Source organism: Paroedura picta, chromosome 11 (assembly GCF_049243985.1).
Source record: "Paroedura picta isolate Pp20150507F chromosome 11, Ppicta_v3.0, whole genome shotgun sequence".
Lineage (NCBI taxonomy): Eukaryota > Metazoa > Chordata > Lepidosauria > Squamata > Gekkonidae > Paroedura > Paroedura picta.
Genome location: NC_135379.1, coordinates 37,215,374 through 37,241,749, shown reverse-complemented (window position 1 = coordinate 37,241,749; position 26,376 = coordinate 37,215,374). Strand labels below are relative to the sequence as shown.

The following is a 26,376-nucleotide window of genomic DNA, read 5'->3' as shown; positions in this document are numbered from 1 at the left end:
AAGATTATATTTGGTTGACAAGAAGGGTTTGACTACAGCAATATGACATTCCCAAACTAAGTTTTTATTGAATGTTACACTATAGTGAATGGCAGAGTCAACTTTATGATTTAACATCATGCAGTGATACTTTAAGGAAATGTACGTTGCAAATGTTCAGGGACAGTAGCAAAAATCAGGTTAATTATAGAGCACATTTGCATTCACAGATACACACAGATGACTTTATCTCCACATATTTGTAGACATCTGTCTTTGGATTACTCTAAAATGACATAACTTTCCCCTGAACAAATTTAGAGTCCAATGACACCTTTAAGACCAGCCAAGTTTCATTCAGGGTATGAACTTTCATGTGCACATGTATTCATACCTTGAAAAAACTTGGCTGGTCTTAAAGATGCCACTGGACTCTAAATTTGTTCTGCTGCTTCAGACCAACACAGCTACCTGCTTGAATAGAACGTTCCTCTGATAGATGAGGAAGCGCCCTCAAGATAAGCACTTTTGAAGAATTGCCCTCTTAAACCAATATGTGCCAGGTATCATCCAAAGGGAGAAGCTGCACATGTGCTTCAATCCCGTTGTGATTCCTGCCGGGGTTACAGAAACATGGCTGCATCTCCTTCCAAAGGACAGAGGTCCCAAGGCTGCATAAATTCTATATTCCTTTCAGAACCTGGGACTAATGAGTGACAGAGAGTCACACCGCTCATCAAAGCAAAACAAAACACAGTAGAGGCCTAAGTGCCTGCAGCTTTGCAAATATCCTTTCCTAGTGCTGGATATTAGTTTCCATTTCTAGCCCTTTGTAGTTGTTACAGTGGATGCAATATTATCTTGCAGAGCTAAAAACAAACAAACAAGAAACTCAGTAACTGACCAAACACTGAAGAACATTACACATTTAACTTTTTACCCAATCTCGAGGGAACAAAGGGAAGATAAAACATATCCTTGGAAAATTGGCTCAAACTGAAATTTAAATATTTCTAATGAAAGAGTTGAAAATCAGCACAAGGCGTTTTGAAAGGGCAGTAGGGGAGGTGATCTGGCCCACAATCCCAAGAGCTGCCTCTCTATTAATGAACAGCAATCCCCTAACAGTTACACCTCATTTCTTCCATGTCTGCATTACCATTAGTACAGATAATTCTTTGGCTAATTACTAAGTAAAAGGCTTTTGAGTTTGGAAGGGATGATATAAGGCTGGCATGCATGGTTTATTAAATTACTAATTGGACTTATATTCCCAAGATGCCATAATGTGCTCTTTCAACTCTTTATTTTATGTCATGTCAGCATTAACAACAACAAAAAATAGAGAACAGAAATCTTATTATCTATGGAAATATTCAAATAGCAGAGACTATAATGTAAATGAACGGATTAATTGGGAAATGATGTTGAGACTCCCCAGAAAGTAATAAAGCCCTGTTTACTTGAAGCGCCTTCTTACCGTTCCTGTTGTGCCCAAGGAAAGATGATTCATCTGTTGCGTCAAGGGGCCCATCATACTGGCTGGCTGCATGGACATTGTGTGATCCATCGTTGGCGTTAACACAGCACCCTATGAACACACACAATGTATACTCCGTTTACACACAGCTTATTTTGTTTCTTTGATGTCAAATGGCTAGAGTCAGTTCCCGTTAACAAGCAAAACCAAACAGACTATTTTAAAATGATCACTCCCACCAAAGAAGACTGCATTTTTTTAAAAAAAAAGATACCATACCTTAAACACTCACTATAAAAAAGATGTGTTTTTTTTTTCCAGCAACCTCATACAAAATTTAAAACACACACCCACATATGGTAAAAAAGACAAGTTCTAAAGCCGAGTAAAGCATAGATGTATCAGGCTGGTGCCATAACATAGCCAAATCTGGCACCATGTAAGCAGAAGGGGAAAGATATTCCCTTTGTCTACTGAGTGCCAACTACTTGCTAGCCAAAGGTCTGAGATGAAAGGGAAATCATGATTTATTTAATATTTTTGTGCTTTTCGACCCAGATTCGTCAAATCCAGGTTGGGAAATTCCTGGAGATATTGGGGTGAACTCTAGGGAGGCCAGGTTTGGAGAGGAGAGGTAGATTATTGGAGATGGGGTGCCAAAGAGTCCATCATCCAAAGCAGCCATTTTCTCCAGGGGACATGATCTCTGTAGTCATTAGTGTTTCCCAACCGACGGGCCGCGGGCTGGTACCGGGCCATGGCAGGGACAAGGAGGGGCGGGCACCGGCATGCCAGTGGGCACGTCCCTCCCCCCCCGCGGCGCAGCACTCACTGCACTGGGAGCAATCGGCCGCTTTGGTGTCCGATTGCTGCAGGGGGGGGGTTGGCTGGTGGGCTAGTGCCTGCGCTTCCCTTTCCCCCCCAATCCCCGGCCCAAAAAAGGTTGGGGATCACTGGTCAGCTGTAATTTCAGGGGTCCTTCAGGCATCACCTGGCATCACCTGAAAGCTGAAAGCTCATGAAGCATCTTGCATCGTTTAAAAATGAAGAGCTTTAGAAACCAAAAGAACAATTAAAAAGTCAATACAATAAATTCAACTGCATGAAACTAACTGAAAACCTACAGCAATACAAATCTCAACAATAAAACTGGAAAAAATAATATCAATACACTGGCGGATGGGATGCCAGGCTCAGCCTATCAAATGGTGGGAGGACTGGGGGCAGAGACATGGGGTGGGGGTGAGGTGATATTGGTGACTTCTGGGCTTTACCATAGAATTTCCAGAGATTTCTAGAGGTACTCTTTGTCACTTCCAGAAATGATGTTGCAATCTTGTTCAAACAGTGTCTTTTGAATATATATTTTTCTTCTAACACTGCTCAAAATAATAGACGGCAATGAAGTTTGCTAGTGGGACACCTCATGCCACAGCAGGCCTACTGGCAGAACAAGTAAAGTAAAAACAACAAGGAATGAACAACATTCAGGTGGATATCAGCAGAACCAAGTCTGAGTCCCGTGCAACCTTAATTCAAGGTATAAACCAGGGGTAGTCAAACTGTGGCCCTCCAGATGTCCATGGACTACAATTCCCAGGAGCCCCTGCCAGCAAATGCTGGCAGGGGCTCCTGGGAAATGTAGTCCATGGGCATCTGGAGGACCGCAGTTTGACTACCCCTGGTATAAACCTTCATGTGCAAGCACACTTTTTCAGATAGAGTGAAATGGAATTTCCTCAACCGTTACGTATGGGCAACTAATCCCCACCCCTTCCTATATGTAATTGTTAAGGATCTGTTTCACAGTATCTGAAGTCGTGGACTTGCACACAAAGGTTTATATCTTGAAGAAAACTTCGTTGATCTTAAAGATGTCACTGGACTCAAACTTTGTTCCTGAAAAAACAAACATTAAGTTAGCCATCAACAGTCCACAAATGCCTGGGAATGCAGAAGTGATTTCACTTGGCAACTAAACCTCAATAAGCTTGGCACCAGGCGAACAACTGCAAAAGAAGAATTCTAGAGGCTTGCCCCACTTGAGTATCCTTTGTTAATGGAACTCTGTCAAGGCCCCTGTGCTTTCACATCTGCTGTTCAGATCGGAACACCCATTGTTCTGTCACCTGATTTTACTGAAAAGGTTGTATTTCACCCCAGATTAAGGATCTAAACCAATGCTTACCTTCTATAAAATGAAAAATGGATTCATACACATCACTAGTCAGCATGAGGACAAAATGAGTAGCCAGCCTCAGGTGACAGACTAGGGAACTTTATCCAAGCATAGCAGATTGTCAAGTTATTGAAATAATTATATCTCTACCAATGTGCAGGTCATTTTCTGCCTTAGGCACCAAAATGGGGGGGGGGGAGGGAGTTAGTGGTTGGATTGATGGACAGCTAGACAGAAAGAGAGAGAAATGAATTATGCCCTCACAATTACTCTCTCAAGCAAGTTCTACTAACAGGTGGATTTGGGAGCAGGTGATCCAGACAACCATTTGGGGGGGGGGGCATGCCTTTACAAGCCACCTACTCAGCAGATGACACAGAACAAGCTAAGGCTTTTCAGTCTACCAACCTTTCATACCATTCTACCTAACATGGTGTCAGCATGTTTCATTCATTCATTCATTCATTCATTCATTCATTCATTCATTCATTCATTCTATTTATATACCGCCCTCCCCTAAGGCTCAGCGTGGTTTACATGGAACTGGAGAAAAAACAGGACAGATAACATGATCAGTTGAACAATAGTGATACAGTCATAACAGGAGAACAATAACAGAATGGAACAAACATGGTGAGAATGTCCATTTTAACTGTAACATACTGATGGCCCCATGGGATGGATATGTCAGTGATGGGAGGGGGGCTCATGGGAGGGGGGCTCAGGGGCCAATGGGAAGTGATTGAATTCAGATCGACCTCAACCAAAATTAAAATCTTCTATAATATCAAAAGCTTTTTGAGTGTGTGTGTGTTTTGGGGTGTTTTTGGTTTTGTGCATCTCTGACATGGATAAAAACAACTTTACAGAACCTAGAGTACAAATTTATTGTCATATATGACAGGGATAAATCATGTACGCAAATCATGGAGCGAAACCGCCCTGAGCCAAAAGGGAGGGTGGTCCATAAATATTAATTAATTAATCAATAAAAAATAAACATACAACAAAATAAACAGGTCATAAAATAGGCTACAAAATGCAATACAAATATATATATTATTTTAAAAACTGAAAAGTAGAGGGGGGCATCAAAGATTTTAATTTGGTTAATAGACAGCTCTGCGGATGGGTACCATTAGCACTGCGGTCCTAATGAGGCTGTTCCTCATGTAGATTATATTTGGTTTTGTGTTCCTAATGAACATATCCATGTTGGGCTATCTTGGACGAGCAACAACACAAAGCATTTTAAGAACAGCAGACCAGAAACAATTGCACTCATTAATCTAGCATGTATACCATGTTTTCTTTATATAATGAAACAGTTCCTGAAGTCAAATTATTATTATTTATTGTGAATAATTAATTATTAATAACAATAATTTAATAACAATAACTTCATTTTTATAGCTCAGGGCAAGTAACAAGAAGTCTTTAAAACAATCCAATGCAATGTATATAAGTTAAAACAATGAGCATGGCCATTAGTATTCTTTCCCAGGTGCAAGGACAGACCCTCATTTAAGACATTTTTTTAAAATCAAAGACGCCTACTTTAGGATTATTAAAATAAAGAGGTACCAATGCAGAAAAGACTATAAACCAATGTACAGGGAGTTTTGAGGGGGAAAATTCTGAATAGACTCTCCTCTACTTTTGGAACTCAGTGGATGTTAATCTCTGGATATGACCAGAGATACTGATATTGATTATGGTCATATCCAGAGATCAACACCAACCGAATTCCAAAAGGAGAGAGAGACAGAGAGAGAGTGTGTATATAATGTCTTGTCTTACATATAGACAGAATGAGCCACATATCAAGGATATATGAGACAGAGGGAATACTTTAGGGTAACCACATAAGATCATGGATGCCCTTGTGCCAGGAAGTAGCTCTAGTCCTGACAGGAATTTATCTTCTGCCTCTCCAAATCCTGCCAGCAGTATTGATTATTAACACTCCTCAAGCACTGAAGTGCAGTTTCTCAAGTCTAGCATCTTGCTAATATCAATACCTTCAATTAATGTATGAATCTCCCTTGCCAGCAGGACAGTGGGGAGCAAGCAAGAGATTAAGCTTAGTGATGATGTGTGTCTATCGTTCCCACTCCAAGATGGAGAAGGATTTTTGAAGGCAAGCAATATGTTTGATAGGAGAATCAATTCTGCACTGACTTGCCATCGTAGCACTAAACAACAAGTGAGGCATCAGTATTTGGAATGCCCTCCATTTTAGAGCATTACAGCAAGTGTGCTCTTCAGACATATATATTAACCTACTTACAAGAAACTGCTATATATCACTTGAGGAAAGCTAACAAGGGATTTTGCTTGCAAAATTCCAAGTCCCTGTATGACACAGTCCTCTAGGCCAGCTTTCCCCAACCCCCGGTCCAGGGACCGGTACCAGTCCGTAATCAGTCGGTACCAGGCCATGGCTCCTCCTCGTCCTCCTCCCTGGCTGCTGCCTCGGGGGTTGCCCTGCCACTCTGCTGCTGACTCACCTTTGGTGCTCCCCGGCGGCCACCATGGCTGGGGCTCCCCCTTGGTGTGGCACTGCACAGCTGCTGCTGGCAGTGCCTCCCAGTGGGCGGCAGGAAGTCAGGGGCACTGGCGGGAAAGCAAGCAGAGTAGGGGCTCAGGCGGCAGCAATGCTATCCCTCGGCAAAAGACTACCCCATCACCCCGGGCCTCAGTAAAATTGTCAAGGATTGACTGGTCCCTGGTAATAAGAAGGTTGGGGACCACTGCTCTAGGCAATCTTGTAAACTTCACCACACTTATTAAGGCAAATGCTATTAATGCCACCTCCTAGCCCCTATTTTTTTTCTGCCAAGATGACGGCAAGCGGAAAAGTAAATTGCTCAATGCTTTAGTACTTTCTATCACCCAGTATTTGCATATCCTGGGCCCATTCTGCACATTGGATTATGCACTTCTAAGGCACTTTAGAAGTAGATTATCCTGCACGGGAATATCCAGCTGCAAAAGTATACTGAAAGTGCATTATCCATTGTGTGCAGACTTTATCCTGGTGAGAATAAGAGCTGTTATTTTTGTACCCCATTTTTCACTACCCGAAGGAGTCTCAAAATGGCTTACAATTGCCTATCCTTCCTCTCCCCACAATGGACACCCTCTGAGGTAGGTGTGGCAGAGAGAGCTCTGAGCACTGTGACGGTCACCCAGCTGGCTGCACATGGAAGAGTCGCTGCTCTTAGCCACTACACCAAGATGGCTTTCAAGGTGAAGCTCTTCTGTTTCTTATGACTCAGATCTTTTATTCTCGGATCTATTCTTGCTGCTTATTCCCCTTTCACCAAATACTGCAACAGCTGAGCCAACAGCATGCCGTGGTCTTTGCCTCAAGGAAACGGACATTTGAAGGAGCACTCAGTATATCCTGAGACTATCAGCTTCCTGGATTGAGAGCTTGGCATTGTCTTGGGATGCGTGCCTCCGAGACTTAACTGTGCTGTATTATTTATAACAGGAAAACAGGCAATTAGTCATATGGATCCAGAACTAGCCATTCTTCATATATATCTGTGTATAGCTATAGCTCAACTTTGCCATTTGCAGTCATCTCTCTCCTCGCAAGGTGACAGTGACAGATGACCTTCCTTCCCACCTGTTGTGGTGAAAGGGGAGACATCAGCATCTATTTGCATCAGTTCAGACAGCGCTGCATATGCAGCTGATCAATTAACATTCCACAAAGAGCCATGGGATATCTGACTGGGGGAAAAAGTGGCAACCATTAATTTCTGAGGTTCCTAGGGATTGTGAGGCATCTTCCTTGTCTGAGATTTCTACTGCAAAAAGAATGACTGGAAATTTGATTTGATTACAGAGGCGGCCGACTGATGACTGTGCCAGAGCATAAATTCCAGAAGCAGCTCATTGGGGTAGGCAGCAGCTAAGAGATGTTGAGCGACTGAATATTGTAAATCCAAGCTGCTGATGGGTCTAAACACCTCCTTCTTCATTACAGCCTATTGCCAGTTCGTTGTATGGTTTAACCACAGATTTTTGGGTGAATGCTACAGCACTGCTCAACACAATGACGTCACGTTGTGTTTCCACAGCAGCCCCATTGATGGCGATTGTCCCCCTCCCCAATTCCACTAGGGAATATTGGCTGAGAATGGCCCAGTGACATAGTTGCCATTTATCTGATTGTTTAAAAACTCTATGACTATTGCCTTGGCCTGGATAGTCCAGGCTAGCCCAATCTCGTAAGCTCTCAGAAGCAAAGCAGGGCCAGCCCTGGCTCTAGAGACCTCCAAGGAATACCGGGATCCTGATGCAGAGGCAGGCAATAGGAAACTACCTCTGAACATCTCTTGCTTTGAAAACTCTGTAGGTGTTGGCATGTCAGTTGTGACTTGATGGCACTCTCTGCCACCACCATTGCATAAATGCCAGATAGCCAAGATCAAGTATGTAAGGTCCCTGTGCATGGTTTTATTTTCAACATAGGAGTCAGTGGTCTTTTGAGGGGTGGTGGTGAAATCTACCAGTAATTGATCATTAAAAGAACTCATGGACTTAAGATTTTGCTTGCCCCCAGAATGATCTGTCATGCTGTTTCAAACTGAAACATATGCTTGAAATAAATACAACAGGATATAACATAATCTCTTATAAAGAGAGCCAATTAACGTGTCAAATAATGATGAAACAGTGACAGTTTCTGGGGCAAACATATGCTGATGCGTATTGAGATAGTTTGATGGAAAAAGAGCAAGTACATTCATATAGTAACTGTGGAACTGCAGGCCATGCATTTATTTTATACCACAATTATACTTACTGTTTATAGAACAGAAAATAATGGTTGAATATTATCTTGACATTTGTTGTTTCCCAATGAGCAATGATAAATAGTGAGCTACCTACTAACAGCAGCAGAAATAATTATTAGCAGCCTTTGTGCTTCAGTCAACCTTATAATGACCCTATAAAGTAGGTCATATCCTTATCCCAGAATTATAGATGGAATTATAGTGGAAAGAAAGTGGATTGTCCAAGGATTCCAAGTGAGTTTATGCTTGTGATGGGTTTTAGACAGAGCTTCTAGATCTCAAAACAGTTTCAAATGGCATATATACCTGCACATAGGCATAGTTATTTTTTAAATTATTTTTAGTAGCTGAACTCCAACTAGTAATGCAGGTACATTAAGAGGCTACCCAAGCGGTTTGTCAGCATGCGGGCCATCCCACCAGGTTTCCTAGCACAGGATGACTTGTCCTGTGCTGTCCTGAGCGGTTGCCTACCACCCTCTGCATCCTCTTTTATTCAGGTTATGGGTTCTACATAGGTCAGGACGTTACGCTCACCACCCTTCTTATCCAGTTTGGTGTAGTGTTAGGAGTGCGGGCTTCTAATCTGGTGAGCCGGGTTCAATTCTGCACTCCCCCACATGCAGCCAGATGGGTGACCTTGGGCTCACCATGGCACTAATAAAGCTGTTCTGACCAAGCAGCAATAGCAGGGCTCTCTCAGCCTCACCCACCCCACAGGGTGTCTGTTGTGCGGAGAGGAAAGGGAAGGTGACTGTAAGCTGCTTTGAGACTCCTTAGGGTAGAGAAAAGTGGCATATAAGAACCAACTCTTCTTTTAAAATCAACAGAACCATGATAATTTCATACCTCAGGTCCTGTCTCTCATTCCCAGAGACATCTGCAGACCGGTTGCCCAGTCCTCCTTAATAATCAACCCCTAATCACACACTTCTGTAGGTGGCCCCCTGCAAATTAGCAAGATCAACAAGTGCCTGTACACATGCATTCTATGTTGTAGCCCCCACTTTCAGGAATGGCTTGCCTGAGGAGGTCAGGAAGGCTCCCATGCTTCTGTCATTCTGCAGACTATGGGAAACGAAACCTCTCAGGACAGCATTTTAATAGAGGTAATAGAGCTACGTTATACCAGCATGGTTTGGGAGGGTGCTTTAATAAAAAAGTGACTGCATGTAGTATGTACTTCTTGCGATATGTATTATCATGGCCTCATTAGATTGTTTTCTACTTACAAAATACTACTCTATGCATTGTTTAATGTATGTCTTATGCTTTGTTTCAGGTTTCTGTTATCCTAACCCAACACACTGCTTTTAATTGCAATTGGTCTAATTGTACCAATTGTACAAAATGTCTAAAATATATGAAAATATCACCTTCTGATAAATGATATGTGCAAACAATTATATTGCTATTTATATACATTTGCTTTAACCTTAAGAGAGTCGCATACCTACAAATCTGTATTAAAAAAGAAAACAATATTTCAAGGTCACTTTAATCAGATTTCAAGTCTTTTTTTGTTTTGTGGCCATATTCACAACCACTCAAGCAACAACTAATTTACTTCATTTTCCCTTTAATGTTTTGGGTTGGATCCAGTTACTCTCTTCCGCTAAGCGAGGCGCCTTCCTCCAGAAAAACCACTCATTGAGGGGATAGGAGTCATTAGATTCAGCTCATAATATTTAATTTGAATAAATAATATACATTTTCCAATGAAATGTTTGGCCTCAGCTAATGTTATTAAGTCATCTAAATCTGTCACCTCCTCATAACGATATGCTTGAAGTAGGGTATGTTTGAGATATTTTCTTTGGAAACATTTGAACAAAGCCCTGCAATTTTTTTTTTTTTTGGTAATAATGAAGTCATAAAAAGAAAACACAAAACAGGTCATAACATTAAAGCCCTCTTTGAGACACTGAGAATACAAACATGAACGATGATGGAAGACTAATTAAACTGAAAAGGAAGTGAATATGGAACCAGTGTGGAGAAAAGCAGATAGTAAGCTTACAGTGTTAACTGATAACACGCACACAAACACAAAGAGAGAGAGAGAGAGAGAGAGAGAGAACTTTCTGGAGAGCTTGTGGAACCCTTGTCCATCATCCTTAGGACTTTTGGGAGACTGGAGATGTCCCAGAAGACTTGAGGAGAGCAAATGTTATCCCAATCATCAAAAAAGGGAAGAGAGATGACCTAGGAAACTACAGACCAGTGTGCCTGACCTCAATTGCATGGAAGATAATGGAGCAGATTTTAAAGGGGGTGATCTGCAATCATCTGAAGAACAATTTGTTGATTCAGGGAAATCAGCACAGATTTGTCTCCAACAGGTCCTACCAGACCAACCTGGTTTCCTTCTTTGATCAAGTAATGGGCTTATTACATTGAGGAAACTCAGTGGATGTTGTTTACTTGGATTTCAATAAGGCTTTTGACAAGGTTCTCCATGATGTTCTCAAGGGTATATTGGAGGATTGTAAACTGGATTTTCAGCTAGTTATGTGGATAGGGAACTAGAAAGCCGTACCCAAAGAGTGGTTATCAATAGTATTTTATCAGAGTGGAGGGAGGTGAGCAGTGGAGAGCCACAAGGCTCAGTACTGGGTCTGGTACTTTTCAATATTTTTATCAATGATCTGGACAAGGGGATAGGGGACCTTTATATTTGGATGGCAACAAATTGAGAGGAGTAGCAAACACCCCAGTATACAGAGATAGATTTCAATAAGATCTGAACACGCTGGAAAAATGGCCAAAGTAGAACAAGATGCAATTCAATAAGGAGAAGTGTAGAGTTCTACATCTGGGTCACAAAAATGAGATGCATGCATACTGAATGGGAGATACACTTCTGGGTAGCAATGTATGTGTACGTGACCTTGGGATGCTTGTAGGCTGTAAGTTAAATATGAACATACAATGTGATGTGGTGTTAAAGAAGGCAAATACAGTCTTGGGCTTTATCAACAGAGGCATCACATAAAAATCCCATGATGTCATAGTCCCAATGTATACCTCACATGTCAGACCCCACCTGGAGTACTGTGTGCAGTTCTGGAGGCCTCATTTAAAAAAGGATGTGGATGAAACTGAGAGGGTTCAGAGGAGAGTGATGAGAATGATTTGGGGCCTGGAGTCCAAGTCCTATGAGGAAAGGCTGAGGGACTTGGGAATGTTCAGCCTGGAGAAGAGGAGGTAGAGATGGGATATGATTGCTATCTTTAAGTATGTAAAAGGTTGTCACTACAGGAAAACAGGGAAAGGTACCTGATGGTAGCAGAGGAGAGGACTTGCAGTGACGGGTTAAAACTATGTGTAGAATGGTATTGGCTAGATATCAGGAAAAACTTTTGAAAATTTTTTCACAGTCAGAGTAGTTCAGCAGTGGAATTGACTGCCTAAGGAGGTGGTGAGCTCCCCCTCACTAGCAGATTTCAAGCAGCGGCTGGTCAGATATTTATCCTGGATGGATGCTTTAAGCTGATCCTGCATTAAGCTAGGGGCTGTATGGACCAATTCTTATTCTATTATTTTCTACTTGTTATTCTTAAAAGAAATTAATAGTGACTTTACTAACTTTAACTAAAAACCTTATCAAAGTCATCTGTTTTTCACATGGATTTCCATGGTCTATTTATGAGTCATCAATGCAAAACATAAATAGATTTCTCTATAAAATATAAGAGAATGAGATGCTTGATTTTTTTAAAAAAAGAACATTATTGTCTCATAGAAATAAATCATATAAATCCTCATTTATACTGAAAGAAGAATTGTTCTGACAAAACATAGATCATACTCCCACACACTCTTACAGGGCTGATAAACATGAATTTTCACATTATTATAAGAACGGATGTTCTTACCTACTTGAGAAAATGCAACAGCAGCAGCAATAACAAACTACTGAGTGGATGAAGTTGAACGTGCACTGGCAAATTTAACAAACAATTAGCTATAGTGAATTGATGCAGAGCAAGGCACACATCTTTGCATTGTTCATCTTAATTATTACTGAGTAAATCTGCGAGTCGGGTAACCGGGCACCAGCAGGGGATGGAAGCTGGAGTTGTCAGGTGCAGGTTTGGAAACTGCTGGAGATTTGAGGAGGAAGTCTGGGGAGGACAGGCACCTCACTGGAGTATAATGCCACAGAGTCCACCCTCCCAAACATTTATTTTCTCCAGGAAAAATGATCTCTGTAGCCTGGAGATGAGCTGTCATTTCAGGGGTTCACCAAACTTCACTTGGTGACTGGCATGCCTGTTTAGTGTAGTTGCTAAGAATGGCGGACTCTAGTCTGGAGACCTGGCTTGATTCCCCACTCCTCCTCCACATATAGCTAGTTGGGTGACCTTGGGCTAGTCACAGTCCTGTTAATGTTGTTCTCACAGAGCAGTCTTGTCAAAGATTAATGTCTCACCTACCTCCCGGAGAAGAAGAGAAGGTGATTTGAAGCCTTCAGCTAGTGAAAAGTGGGTTATGAAAAACAGCTCTTCTTCTAGTTTTAAGGGTGAGTTCATAGATGCTACTCTGTATATGTATTTAATAATAATACATTTTCATTTTAACCTGCCCTTCCAGTGTTGCTCAGGGCGGGTAACATCATTAAAAACAATAGACAAAAGTTACAATTATTCATCTTAATTATGCCCCAAGCTAAAAGAAATTTCTAGACCAGTGTGGTTATGGTGTTAGGAGCCAATCTGAGCCAGTTTGGTGTAGTGGTTAGGAGTGCGGACTTCTAATCTGGCATGCCAGGTTTGATTCTGCGCTCCCCCACGTGCAGCCAGCTGGGTGACCTTGGGCTTGCCACGGCACTGATAAAGCTGTTCTGACCAAGCAGTGATATCAGAGCTCTCTCAGCCTCACCCACCTCACAGGGTGTCTGTTGTGGGGAGAGGAAAGGGAAGGTGACTGTAAGCCGCTTTGAGCCTCCTTTGGGTAGAGAAAAGCGGCATATAAGAACCAACTCTTCTTCTTCTTCTTCTTCTTCTTCTTCTTCTTCTTCTTCTTCTTCTTCTTCTTCTTCTTCTTCTTCTTCTTCTTTCCAACTCTACCCCAACCAAGCAGTGAGGCCAGAACTTATTGCTGGATGTTATTTTAGACCCCAACCATAAGTCTGGTAGAATAGCTCCGTCTTACAGGCCCTGCAGAACTGATTAAAGTCCCAGGAGCTTAATCTGATCTCTCCCAGGACCACATTCCGCCAGGGCCAAATTCACCTCTTTTGGGCTGGGGATCCTGAACAGATATTGATCCAAAGGTATTAATGCTCTTGGGGGGTTATAAGGGAAAAGATAACTGGGTCTTCTGTTGACTGAAATTCCATTCTACTCCCTAGGCTAGCAGAAATATTATTCCCATCTTGTCTGTGAACTGTCTTTCCCTTTGCTTCTGTAATCATGAGACAGGGTTGCCAGGTCTTGCCTAGCCACCTGTGAGAGATAGGAGGGTAGAGGGTAGAGTTGCAAGATCCAGGTTGGGAAGCCCTTGAACATTTGGAGGTAAAGCCAAGGAAGAACACGGAGCTCTGTGGCCCATTATGCACGGAGTGGAAGGTCCACATTCGGGGTGGAATGGGGGCAGCTAAAATCACCAATTATGCACGCTACAGGTGGCAACCGGTCGCAGAGTCAACATAAGCCACGTTAGGGAGATGCAGAAGAAGTGGAGCTTCCTGAGACCAGGGTGCAACCAGAAGCGGCTCCGGAGTAGCCGTGTGCATAATTGGATACTCTGGGTTTTGCCGCCGTTGCGTTCCGTCCCATGTGTAAGCAGTTTGCTTTGCTTCTTCCTCCTCCTCGTTCTCCATACCGCCGTTTCAGTGGCCATGCATACTTGGCCAGTGGGATACAACGCTGTAGAGTCCACTCTCCAAAACTTCCATTTTCTCCAGGAGAAAATGTTACTATTAGAACAAATTGAACAATCTATGCAGTCTGGGGACAAGCTGTCATTCCAGGAGATTCCCGGGCCCCATGAGACTGGACTAATGTAATGCATGCTGTGAAGAGCTGCCTATGGAGGATTCCATTGAAAGCCTCCCTGAACAATTTGGAAGGGTGGTGCAAATATTTTCAAACAAATGCTCTTCATTGTACCCTCCCCCCCCCCTTTTTTTTTTTTTGCAGAGACTTGTCATCAGAATAGAGTTTGCCTTTCCTTTAACAGCTCTTTGGAAATTGTTGCATAAGTTTCTGTGATGCAGTGCTTGTGGCTATTTTCCTTCCACTTGTAATCCTTTATGTCCAAACCATAATGTTAGGGTAAGTATAATATAAAAACCAAAGTAAGCTTTGAGGCTGATCCTTAATCTGAATTCTGTCTCTCAAGTTTGTTTCTTTTCATAAATAGCATAAGGAAGTAACTTGAGAGTTTAGTAATAATCCAGTCTGAATGTTACTATTAGAACAGACTGATTTTATTTATTTATTTATTTATTTAGATTTTTATACCGCCCTTCCATACGGCTCTGGGCGGTCTACATAAAACACTGTAGAACATTTACATAGAACGTACAACTATATAACGGATAACAATCATAACATAACATGCCAGCTAGAACACCATTTCAAATTTAAAAAATCAAGCTTACTATAGTATATGTATGTGGTAGGGAGACAGTTAATATTTATTGTTTTTACTAAGATGCTTTAAAAAAAGTCCTACAGATAACCTCCTTGAAAGTAAATGGTCACGTTAAGAGCCATGAGAATGTCTTGAATTTCATATCAGTGCAATAATATAGCTGAAAACTATAGCTCCAGGAAAGGTCCTTGTCATTTTTATTATGCTCTCTGATAGAGCATTACTAATACAGGAATGGCCGTGATGATGTCAGGATTGGAAATTACTCACCTACATAATCCATGACCTGCATGACAGATAACGAGCTCTTAGAGGAAGGGTGGAATAAAAATAAAATGGTAAGTACCACTAAGAACAATTATTCTAGTATTAGAATCTTCCTTCAGGTTAGACTAGAATTGCTAACCTCCAGGTGATAGCTGGAAATCTTTTGTTACAACTGATCTCCAAGCAACAGAGGTCAGCTCACCTGCAGAAAATGGCCACTTTGAAACCTGGACTTTATGGCATTATGCCCCAAACCACATACCCCAAACCACACCCACATCCTCCCCATCTCTCCAGGTATTTCCCAACCCAGGGCTGGCAACCTTAGGTTACACACAACTGAATTGATGGAAAACATGTTATATTTTATCTATAGCAGAAACTAAGAAAATATCATAGTGGAGATTGAAGTCTATACTAAAAACAATTCCAAATTTACATATTATAGACTTTAGAACTGGTTATAAATGTATATCATCCGACTCTGACACAATAATCACTTTTTGCTGTAATGAATTTTTAAAAAAAATTCTTTGAATTACATTCCAATCTGTAGAGATGCTAGATATTCGGTGAACAGCCTAAACCCAGAATATAATTCTTCAATATTTAATTTTTCATATTACCAAAAAAGGAAGCAAATGCTTACATTATATTTTCTTTATGTTGCCACCCTGCAGAATTTCCTCCTACAAGTTGTCAAAATGTCTTGTTACTTTGCTTCTGGGGGTTGTGCAACCTGATCCATAATTATGTACATGATAAATGCAGTATGAATATTCACCTTATTACTGGATAAATGTGCTCAATTATGCTATTAAGCTCCACAGCCACAAAATGTTTCTCAAAGTATGGGAAAATAGCCTAATCATGATTCTTAACACATCATGATATAAAGACCCTAACTTCCTTTCTAACTGATAAATGACAATATGTCACACAGCTAGCTATTATACATATGCCCCTCATCTCCTTAGCATGGCAGTCTGTGGGCATGACTCTGGAAACAGGCTTTATTCAAGACTGCCTTCTCTTAACCACTACACCAAGCTGGCTCTCAATGGTTTACTCACCAGCAAAGTGTATATTACCTATCAGTAAAATGTTTCAACCTAACTACAGTTAGAACACAAGAAATATCTGGTAATGTCCACTCAAAGGTGCCATAATATCCAATGTTGTTTGTGGCTGTTGTTACTGTGTGCACCATCTTGAAAATCTTATGACAGAAATACACAGGAACAAAATTCTGATCAGCAATGCAATAATGAATGTGTTTGCAAACCTAGAATACAGTTTTATGGGGGGGGGAACCCTAAAAGAGGAGTCTGTATTTTCATATCATGTGATAGGCAACTGATGGCCCTCAAGTTTCCTATTTGCCTTCTATCACAGTTGCCAATTCCTACAATGTACTTTCTTCTGTGTGGCTCACAGTACTAAGGACATGAAGTCAATGAGCTTAAAAGGGTATAACTCTGTTTAGGATTGCATTGTCAGTTTATGGTGTGGGTGTTACTGTTCAACTCCTGCTCAGTTTGGCAGTCATGAAAACATAGCTACCAGATGGACAAAACTGTATACTATAATGCAAAAAGAAGAAGAGTTGGTTTTATACTCTGATTTTCACTTCCAGATGAAGTCTCAAAGCTTACAATCACATACCATTCCTCTGTTCACAACAGATTCCCTGTGAGGTAACTAAGGCTGAGAGAGCGTTTAGAATGGCACTGTCAGAACAGTACACAAGGTCACCCAACTAGCTGCATATGGAGGAATGGGAAATCAAATCCATCCCGTCAGATTAGAAGCCACCAACTCTTAACCAGGTAAACCAAGAAGCTTCATTATAAACAATTCTGGGTGCTTTAGAAAAACTAAAGATCAAATAGTTAATGGAAGCTGCCCCAATATCTTTCCCAACATTTAGGCAAAATTTGATTGTAACTTCATATTTTAACCTCACTCACCTAGCATTTTGCACTAGTTAATCTTCTCAGCTCTCCCATGGGAGAAATGAACAGGCAATTAAAAATGCCTTGTGCTTTTAAAGTAGCTAGTCTGCATATTCTATTGCCGATGCTGTATTAACAAAATCCAACATCAGAGAATAGAGAACTTCAGATGCTAATTGTATTCTCTGCTATAATTAATGAAGAATGAAATTTAAATAACTGGAAAGAATGTCAGCGCTATACATGGGGAAAGTAACAGTATGAGGTAGGCCACTAAAATCCCAGGGATCTGACAGAAAAATGTTTTAATTGCTTTTTATTTGCATTTTGATCTCTGACAACTAAGCTCAGTCACAATTTCAAGCTTATCAAGGATAAACTCAAATTTTTAATGCTCAATTCCATTTATTTTTAGATGCTAAAAAAACCTCTGTTCATCATTTGTGACTAGAATAAGTAAGCTGGCAACATTTCATTGGTGAACTTCTATTGCAAATTACTAAAAAAAATAAGACTCCTTTGGCCCATTATGCACGGCCGCCGAAACGGCGATTTCGGGTCACGTGGAAAACGCGGAAGGGGAAGACGCGACGCATACCGGTTATGCACGGGGCGGGGCGCGACGGCGGCAAAACCCAGAGTAACCGATTATGCACGCGCCGATCCGGGCGCCGCTTCTGGTTGCGCCCCGCTCACCCGGAAGCTGCGCTTTCTTCCGCGTTTCACTGACGCGGCTTTTTCGGCGGCATGCACCGAAGCTGCAGCCGGTTGCAGCCGGCTCCGTGAGTTATCCGTGATTTTAGTTGCCGCCATTCCACCCCGAATGTGCGCTAAAACCCCCGTGCATAATGGGTCAGAGTGATACAAATTGCCTGCTATGGCTAAAGTTAATGAGGGACACACCTGCAGCTTCAAGACATACTGTTTTCCTATTTCTATTTAAACATTCTCCATTCCATTCAAAAAATACCTTGTGTCTCCAACATATAATGACCAGTTCTTGAAGTGTATAGAATGTCAACAGAAATCAGGAAGTAGTTTGTGGGAGGAAATCAGGCCATGAATATATGAGACATTGTCTTTCCCAACCTAATGGAATGCAACCTCAGAGAAGATGAAAGGAAAGAATAAGTATATTGAACACATTTTGCTGGGGAAGAATCACTGTGGTTTCGGCACAGACATCTCCTGCCTCATTAATCTGTTGGAGCCCTCTGCCAATGTATATAGTTGGGGTACAGAAGATATTATATATGTGGTACCTGAAAAGCATTGGCAAAATACCTCACTCAGAAACAACAAACTTATAGGTCTCTTTATGGATTACTATCTTGTTAAAAACAGGAAGCTGAGTGCGGGAGTAACATAACAGCTCCCACAATGCAGAGTGGAATGATCAATTATTTGAACCAGGACATGGTATTTAATTTATTCACAAGAGATCTGGGACCAGGGGTGAGCAGGGAGGCAACCAGATTCCTGGATGACACCAGAATCCTCAAAAACCATAAAGCCATATAAAAACCATAACGTCTCTCCAAACTAAACTAACTAAAAACAAACCTCCAACAAAACCAAATGAGAATCAATGTCAAAGCGATACAAACTAGGTTGAGAAAAATGTCTAAATTCTCACATATGCACACACAGAATCTATATGATCAGGAATTAACAAGGAAAGAGATCTTAGGGATCAATGAAAATGTCAACTCATTGCATAGCAGCAGTGAAAAAGACATACTAGTGAGCATTGAGAATGGATTAAAATAGACTGGCCAGTACTGGGATGCCTTTGCATAAACTCATGATGTCAACCTTGGAATAATGTTTTGGTCATGCCCAACAGCAAAGGTATATAGTGCACCCGGGAAAAGCGTCCCAAAGAGCAAACAAAACAGTGGCATTATTAGGGCACCTTTCTGATGGAAAAGGCAGCAGCATTTGGAGCTATTTTGTTTAGAGAAAACATAATTAAGAGAGAGAAAAAATTATGTATGGCATAGGAAAGTGGACATCAATATATATTTCTCCTTGCCTCAAAAGACAGAACTTTGGTGGGGGGCTCAATCTGGCCCATTATGCACGGCCGCCGAAACGGCGATTTCGGGTCACATGGAAAACGCGGAGGGGGAAGACGCGACGCATACCGGTTATACACGGGGCGGGGCGCGACGGCGGCAAAACCCAGAGTAACCGATTATGCACGCGCCGATCCGGGCGCCGCTTCTGGTTGCGCCCCGCTCACCCGGAAGCTGCGCTTTCTTCCGCGTTTCACTGACGCAGCTTTTTCGGCGGCATGCACCGAAGCTGCAGCCGGTTGCAGCCGGCTCCGTGCGTTATCCGTGATTTTAGTCGCCGCCATTCCACCCCGAATGTGCGCTAGAACCCCCGTGCATAATGGGTCTCAATGACGGTAAGTGGCAGTACCCAAAAGAAAATACTTCTTCATGCAACGTGGTTCACTTATGGAATTTACTTCCACAATATAAGGTAGCAGATGTTGGCCTAGATGCCAGTGGGGAACAGAGAAAATTCAAAGACAATGAATCTATTAATTATGGATGGGCACTAATTGGTTTACAAATTTGGGCGGTTCATGCCCGCTGAACCAAGGTTTGGAGAAGGTGTCTCCCCTGAACTTTTCCCAGTTGGGTTTGGGCCTTTTAAACTCCCTGTTTCACTTCCCATCCTTACAAAGGGAGGGAAGCAAAACTGGAAGTTTTAAATGGCTGCTAGCCATCTCAGCCTCACAGCAGACAGACACGTGTACCTCGCAGTAAGGCTGAAATAGTTGCAAGTAATATTAGGGATTGATTTGTCTCCCTACCACTGCCAAGTGGATCCCTAAAATTCCTGCTGCCCTCACAGCTGAGCCCGTGTCCCTGCCAGCTGTGAGGCAGAAATGCCTGGCATATATTTCAGCGGTCCCTTTCCAACTGGAGAGAACTGGGCAACTGACGAGTGAATTTTGTTTTTAGATTTTAAATGTATTTAATCTAGACTTTTTATATTCATCTGCATATTTATTTTACATGTGGTTTTATTACGATGCAATTTCCCCCAAGTTTCAGGGGCTGGAGCAGAAAATAAGTACAATTATTATAAATAATAATAATAATAATTTTGTGTTTTAAAACGTGTTTTTAAATACAAATTGTTGGAGAAAACTCCAGGGGGGGATGTTTGCATTCAGGCCGTATCAATGAGAAGTAGATTTTTATATGTCACTTTTCTCTACTTTAAAAAGTCTCAAAGCAATCACATTTCTTTCCTCTCCCCAAAATAGGCACCTTGTGAGGGAGGTAGAACTGAGAAAGTTTTGAGAACTGGCTCGAGGTCACCCCAGAAGTCTTCAAGTGGAGGACTAGAAATAAAACCCAGTTCTTCAGATCAGAGCCCACCATTCTTAACCCCTATACCACTCTGGCTCTGGGTGTCTGTTGTGGGGAGAGGAATGTGAAGGCGACTGTAAGCCGCTTTGAGCCTCCTTCGGGTAGGGAAAAGCAGCATATAAGAACCAACTCTTCTTCTTCTTCTTCTTCTTCTTCTTCTTCTTCTTCTTCTTCTTCTTCTTCTTCTTCTTCTTCTTCTTCTTCTTCTTCATAGAAACATTTGGCAATCCCTAGTTAGAAATACAATGCTAGCCTAGATTTATCTTTCAAAAACCTCCCCAAAAGGGGGGGGGGGCTAAAACCGGAACCAAAAATACCCAACCGGTAACAGTTAGGACCTACAAAGGTTGAATGTCTCTATTGTTGTTAAAGTTATATTACTTTTATTGTGCACAATTAAAAAAAAACAGGAATTAAAAACATATGTACAGACCATACAGTACTGCAAACCAGTATGTGACCCAAAAGACTGACGTGTTTCGGCCCTTCTTCAAACGGTCTGGTTTTAACACACACCAGTTCTTAACACATATAAAATATGTACAGCAGCCAATAAAAGCTCCTATGTAAGAGCTGTAGAGTATCAGAGTCACTTAATGAAAGAAGATGTCTAGTTTTCAGTCATTAGCTCTCTTCCAAAGGCTGCCCCAAATTTTCAATGGTGTATTTCCTTATTAGTGCAAGTACTGCATGTATTACAGCTGTACTGGCATATCTCCCATGGGTAGCTGCCACCCTCTGCCGCCATCCAAGAGATATCTCCCTGCTATTTCTATTATGCCTAAAGGAAGAGCAAAGGCTGCTTATTCTATGCTTTGTGAGCTGCTTGGCCTTTCTCCTTCCTCTTGGATTCAACCAAAAAAAGAAATCACCAGAAAGTCCTCACTGTCCTCTTCAACTGTTCCTCTTAGACCCATTATGCACGGGGGGAATAATGCACATTAGGGGTGGAATGGCGGCGACTAAAATCACCGATAACGCACGGTGCCGGTGGCAACCGGCCGCAGCTTCAGTGCATGCTGCCAAAAAAGCCGCGTTAGCGAAACGCGGAAGAAAGTGCAGCTTCCGGGTGACCGGAACGCAACCAGAAGTGCCGCCGGGATCACCGCATGCATAATCGGTTACTCTGGGTTTTGCCGCCGTTGTGTCCGTCCCATGCATAACCAGTGTGCGTCGCGTCTTCCCCCTCTGCGTTTTCCATGTGACCCGAAATCACTGTTTCGGCGGCCGTGCATAATGGGCCTTACTGTCAATTTCACACTATTCTTTTTCAATAGGAGGGCATAGGAGCAAGATCAGTGTTTCTGTGCCTATGATATTAATTGTAAATGTGATTGTTGTTCATTGCCCTGCCCTGAGATGTTGAGTCCAAGAGGAGTGATATATACATTGATTCATAAATTTAAAATATTACTTATTAATTTATTTCTTCAATTCGTTTACTGCCCCTCTTGTACAACCTTGAATCCATGGACATCATATTGTGCCTTCTAGTTTTATATATAACTTGGGAGGGTTGTCTTACATTCAGGGTCATCTACCCTGATAAAAGCAACATTTTAAAAATAGCAGAAACACCCAGAAAAATTAAAATACCCTAGAAAGGAAATGTTACAATGAAGAGAGTGCTGCAAATAGAACTGCAAAAGCCATTTCCTGTTCAGATCAATTGCTGGAGGAATCAGTTAAACACTGGTACAGAGCGTCCCTTCCATAGTTAGTGTCACAATTTAGTGCTTCATCTTACATTACCCTCTGAAGAGTTGCTAAGGTAGCTAGAAGAGTTATTATAGGAAATAAACTTTATTTAGTTGGCCCTAAAATATGTGACTGGTTGATTAAGAGATATTGCTCTTTATTTTGTTGTAAAAAGCTAAGCAGTTTTCAGATTTTATGTTATGCAGATAAAACCATCACAGGGCTGAGATTTCCATTTCTCCTGCTTATCTTCAGGCACATATTTACAGGCAAAAATGAATCACTTTGCTTTTTTTTCCCCTCAGTGGACACATATCATAATCACAAATTTGTGGTTTATCCCATGACACGGAAATGAGTACAAAGGTGTATTTACTGCATAATTTAGGGTTGTGTGCAGCGGCATCCGAATTGGCCATTCTGGGCTGACGCAGCCAGCACGCACCGTGCAGGGGGGAGGTGCGGGCGCATAATTTGGCTCACACATGCAGGCATGCACCTACGTGTGTGCACCGAGTTACGCACCAGCGCCCATGCCTCTCCTCCCCCCCCCCATGGCGTGGCGCTGGTTGTGTCGTCCTGGAACGGCCGATTCAGATGCACAATACCCATTGTGCAGAAAGTGAGACCAAACCCACACCCCAAATTATTTTGAAGTACACATATGATAAATACCTCACATATTATATGGGATACACATGAGTATACTACTGTGCATGATCCATAACTAAAATGGGACAAGTATCCTGATGATCACCTTTATCTATAATTATTAATTACCAGACTACCTGTTGACTTCAAGCCTCCATATTGTTGATTTTTCTTAACTCCATGACAACTCAGAGTTGGCAGCATACTTTTTTCCAGACAATTAACTAGTAAGGCTCAACAAATCAGGGTATGTCTCGGCACAGAGACCTTTAGTGCAATAACATAGTAATAAAAGACTGCAATTGCATCGACATTTTAGCTGTTTATCTCCTCTCGTGATTTTTTGGTTTTTATGTTTTTGTATATATTTTAGTTCTGCTTTCAATGGTTTTAATGATGTATTTTTGTTGTTTTTAATGTTTTTGAAGATGTAATTCTATTATGTACATTTTAATTTTTTTTTGCCAGCTTGGTGGGGCCTTATGGGAACAAAAAAGTAGGGTATACATTTTGTAAAATAAACGAAGAAATGTTGAGGATGGATAGTTGTGATTTACTTGTGACATTTCATCTTCCAATGAAGTAACCAAGACTGCTTCTAACAGTTCGCTTCCCATCCCAAGACCTCTTTCCTTATTTGGAAGAATTCCTGGGGCATAGAATTTCCCTTGCCAATCAGGAAGCTCGTCTTCAAATTCACCTGGATTCTTCTCTTTTTCCCTAGTCCAGAAAAAAATGAATTATTTTTACTCCATTTGATTCCAATTCAGTTCCAATATTTGAAACTATAATATTTTCCCAAATTGTATTCAAGCTGCCTTCTGCCTAGTTTTAGGTCTACCCCTCATTGTGCTCTTTCTTCTTGCTATGTCCCTCTCTGCAGCTTATCTTAGCAAGCACCCTAGTTGACCCCCTTCATTTGGTATAATTTGGCTGCCTATATCTGATAAAACTCCTGCTCAGGACTCAGATCTTTGGTCCAGAATCCTCTCCTGATAGGTGTTCTCCGCTCTTTTGAGTTATAGAATCCATTGATGGGAAGATATGAAGTTCTAGACCTACAGGGGAAATTAAAAACTAGTAGAACATGCATGTAGACAACAGTGACCCAGTAGCCATTATTATATATATAAATTTGGTAAAAATTCCTGGTTAAATGACAGGAAACGAAGAGCAGGAATCAATGGACAGTTCTCACAATGGTGGGAAGTAAGAAGTGGGATCCCAGAAGGATTAGTACTGGGGAAGTAATATGGTTGGGAATCATAGTTGTAGACACCCACCCACCCACCTGGGGCCCCTCCCCTTCCACCCTCTCTAGGCACATCATTGGCCATTTTGGGAGGGGAAGTGGTAAACATGAATATATATGGTTATAATACCTGATAAAAGTTTAAGAAATGTTAAAAAATATATAAAAATTAATTAACACCCATCCATTTGGAAAACCCTTCCAGGACCATCAAGAAACCCTGTTTGAGAAAGCCTAATCTATGGTGTGGCCTCATTTGAAATACTCTGTACAATTCTGGTCACTGCATCCTAAAAAAAGAGCATTGCAGAGCTGGAAAAAGTACAGAGGCAACCAAGAGGGTTAGGGGGTTGGAGCACATTGCCTATGAGGAAAGACTGAAGAGTCTGGGACTTCTCATTTTAGAAAAGATATAACTAAAGGGGGAACATGATAGAGATTTATAAAATGATGCATGTGGTAGAGAGAGTTGACACTGAATTTTTTCCTCCCTCTCCTAAAGTACTAGAATTCAAAGCCATCCAATGAAGCCAATGAACAGCAGGTTCTAGACAGACATAAGGAAATACTACCTTACCCAGAGTGATTAAAATGTGGGATTCATTGCCCAGGGGTGTAGTGATGGACACAGGGGGGAAAAACAGCTTTAAAGGGCTATTAGATAGATTCATAAAGGATAAGCCTCCTAGCCATGGTGACTGAGGGGAACCTCCACATTCAGAGGCACTAATCCTTTGAATCCCAGAGAAGGCTTTTGCTGTTATGCTGGCAGGCCACTGTATGAGAAAGGATACTAGACTAGCTGGATTATTGGTGTGATCCAGCAGCACTCTTCTTACAGAAGAAGATACAGAGAACATGATTAGGGTCCTGCTGATTGCTCATTAATCGCAGCTACTAATATAAGGTGAGACTGCCGAATGACTGAGTAGGGATCTCTGCTGCACTCACCTGCTGTGCTGCTGACTTTATCAGCTTCATCCTCTGATTTCAAAGGAATGTAAATTGAAGAAAGCAATAGACCCACATGAAAAATAGTTAACAACTGTTGCTTTAACGTGCACAGTTAATTGACTACATCAAACAAAAGACATTTCTTGATTAATTTGACTTACCCCCCCCCCCTCAAACTCCTGATGCTCCCTATCCAACTAGTACCTTTTAAAGGTTATGCTACTGTTCTTTGACATGGCTCCAGCCCCAAAGTGCCAACATGTTTAGAAGTCCTGTAATTTGGTTTTCTTGCTGGAACCTTCCTTAAATCTTGTTTTGCCTTAGTGCGAGCTTTGTTGTTTCTGATTGATAGCACACATTACATGTTACTCAACGTCTGGAAGTCCACAATGTAGTGGAATTATCTGACATCTAATTCTGCTAAATGTCGCAATACAGTCATAGACTTTAAAGTCACAAAATTAATAGGTTTTGTACACTAGTGTAACCTCTGAAAAATTAAAAGATTTTTATTCAGCTGCAATTTGCTGCTTCCACAGTATGCCTAACACATGTGGGTAGTATTTTGACGAACTGAACAAGAAGGGCAGCATTCAACACAGGACAAATGCTTCCTTCGATAAGAAAATGGACAGTGTCTACAAATGTATCTCTGTTGTGACACAAACCCTGGACACATGACTTCCTATAAATTGTGCTTTTATCCAGCCACCATTTAAATTTTTTTTAAAGATAAACATCAAGACTGCTAAATATTTAAAGGATAAACTTATTCCATTGTTCTCACTGGTGACTGGGTATTTAGGTGTGATGCTGCAACAGGCAATCAATTTCCCAGTCCAAATTGTCTCTATAGTTCAAATGAATTAAAAGGGACCATGCTAGTGCCTCAGCCTGCAAGAGAAGAAGATTCCTTACCACAGAGTCAGTGAGATAAGAAGGAACCTTTCTGATTTCTCTGATGCTGTCCCTTTAAAGCTAGACTGAATCTCTTAGGGACAACTTCCTATTTCCTGCTTCTTCTTCTTCCATCTTGGCTGCCCACAACTAGCCTGATTAAATTGGGGACTATCTTCTGACCTTACTTGTCTAGAATGGAGTTTTCTAATAAATAGTTGCTATATTAGTTTAATAGCACAACCAGAGTCTGTT

General features: G+C 41.5%; 1 protein-coding gene across 6 annotated transcripts in view; it reads right to left on the bottom strand.

The window, feature by feature from the left end:
- The window catches only part of RBMS3 (RNA binding motif single stranded interacting protein 3), an 862,898-nt gene that overhangs the window by 34,013 nt on the left and 802,509 nt on the right, over positions 1-26,376 (bottom strand). For all 6 annotated transcript variants that reach the window (XR_013225653.1, XM_077304656.1, XM_077304653.1 and 3 more), the window contains one exon: positions 1,460-1,570. Coding sequence is in view for 5 of the 6 variants with exons in the window: in XM_077304656.1 (XP_077160771.1) it covers positions 1,460-1,570 (111 nt within the window). In the remaining variant the exon portion in view is untranslated. The remainder of the gene's footprint in view (positions 1-1,459; positions 1,571-26,376) is intronic.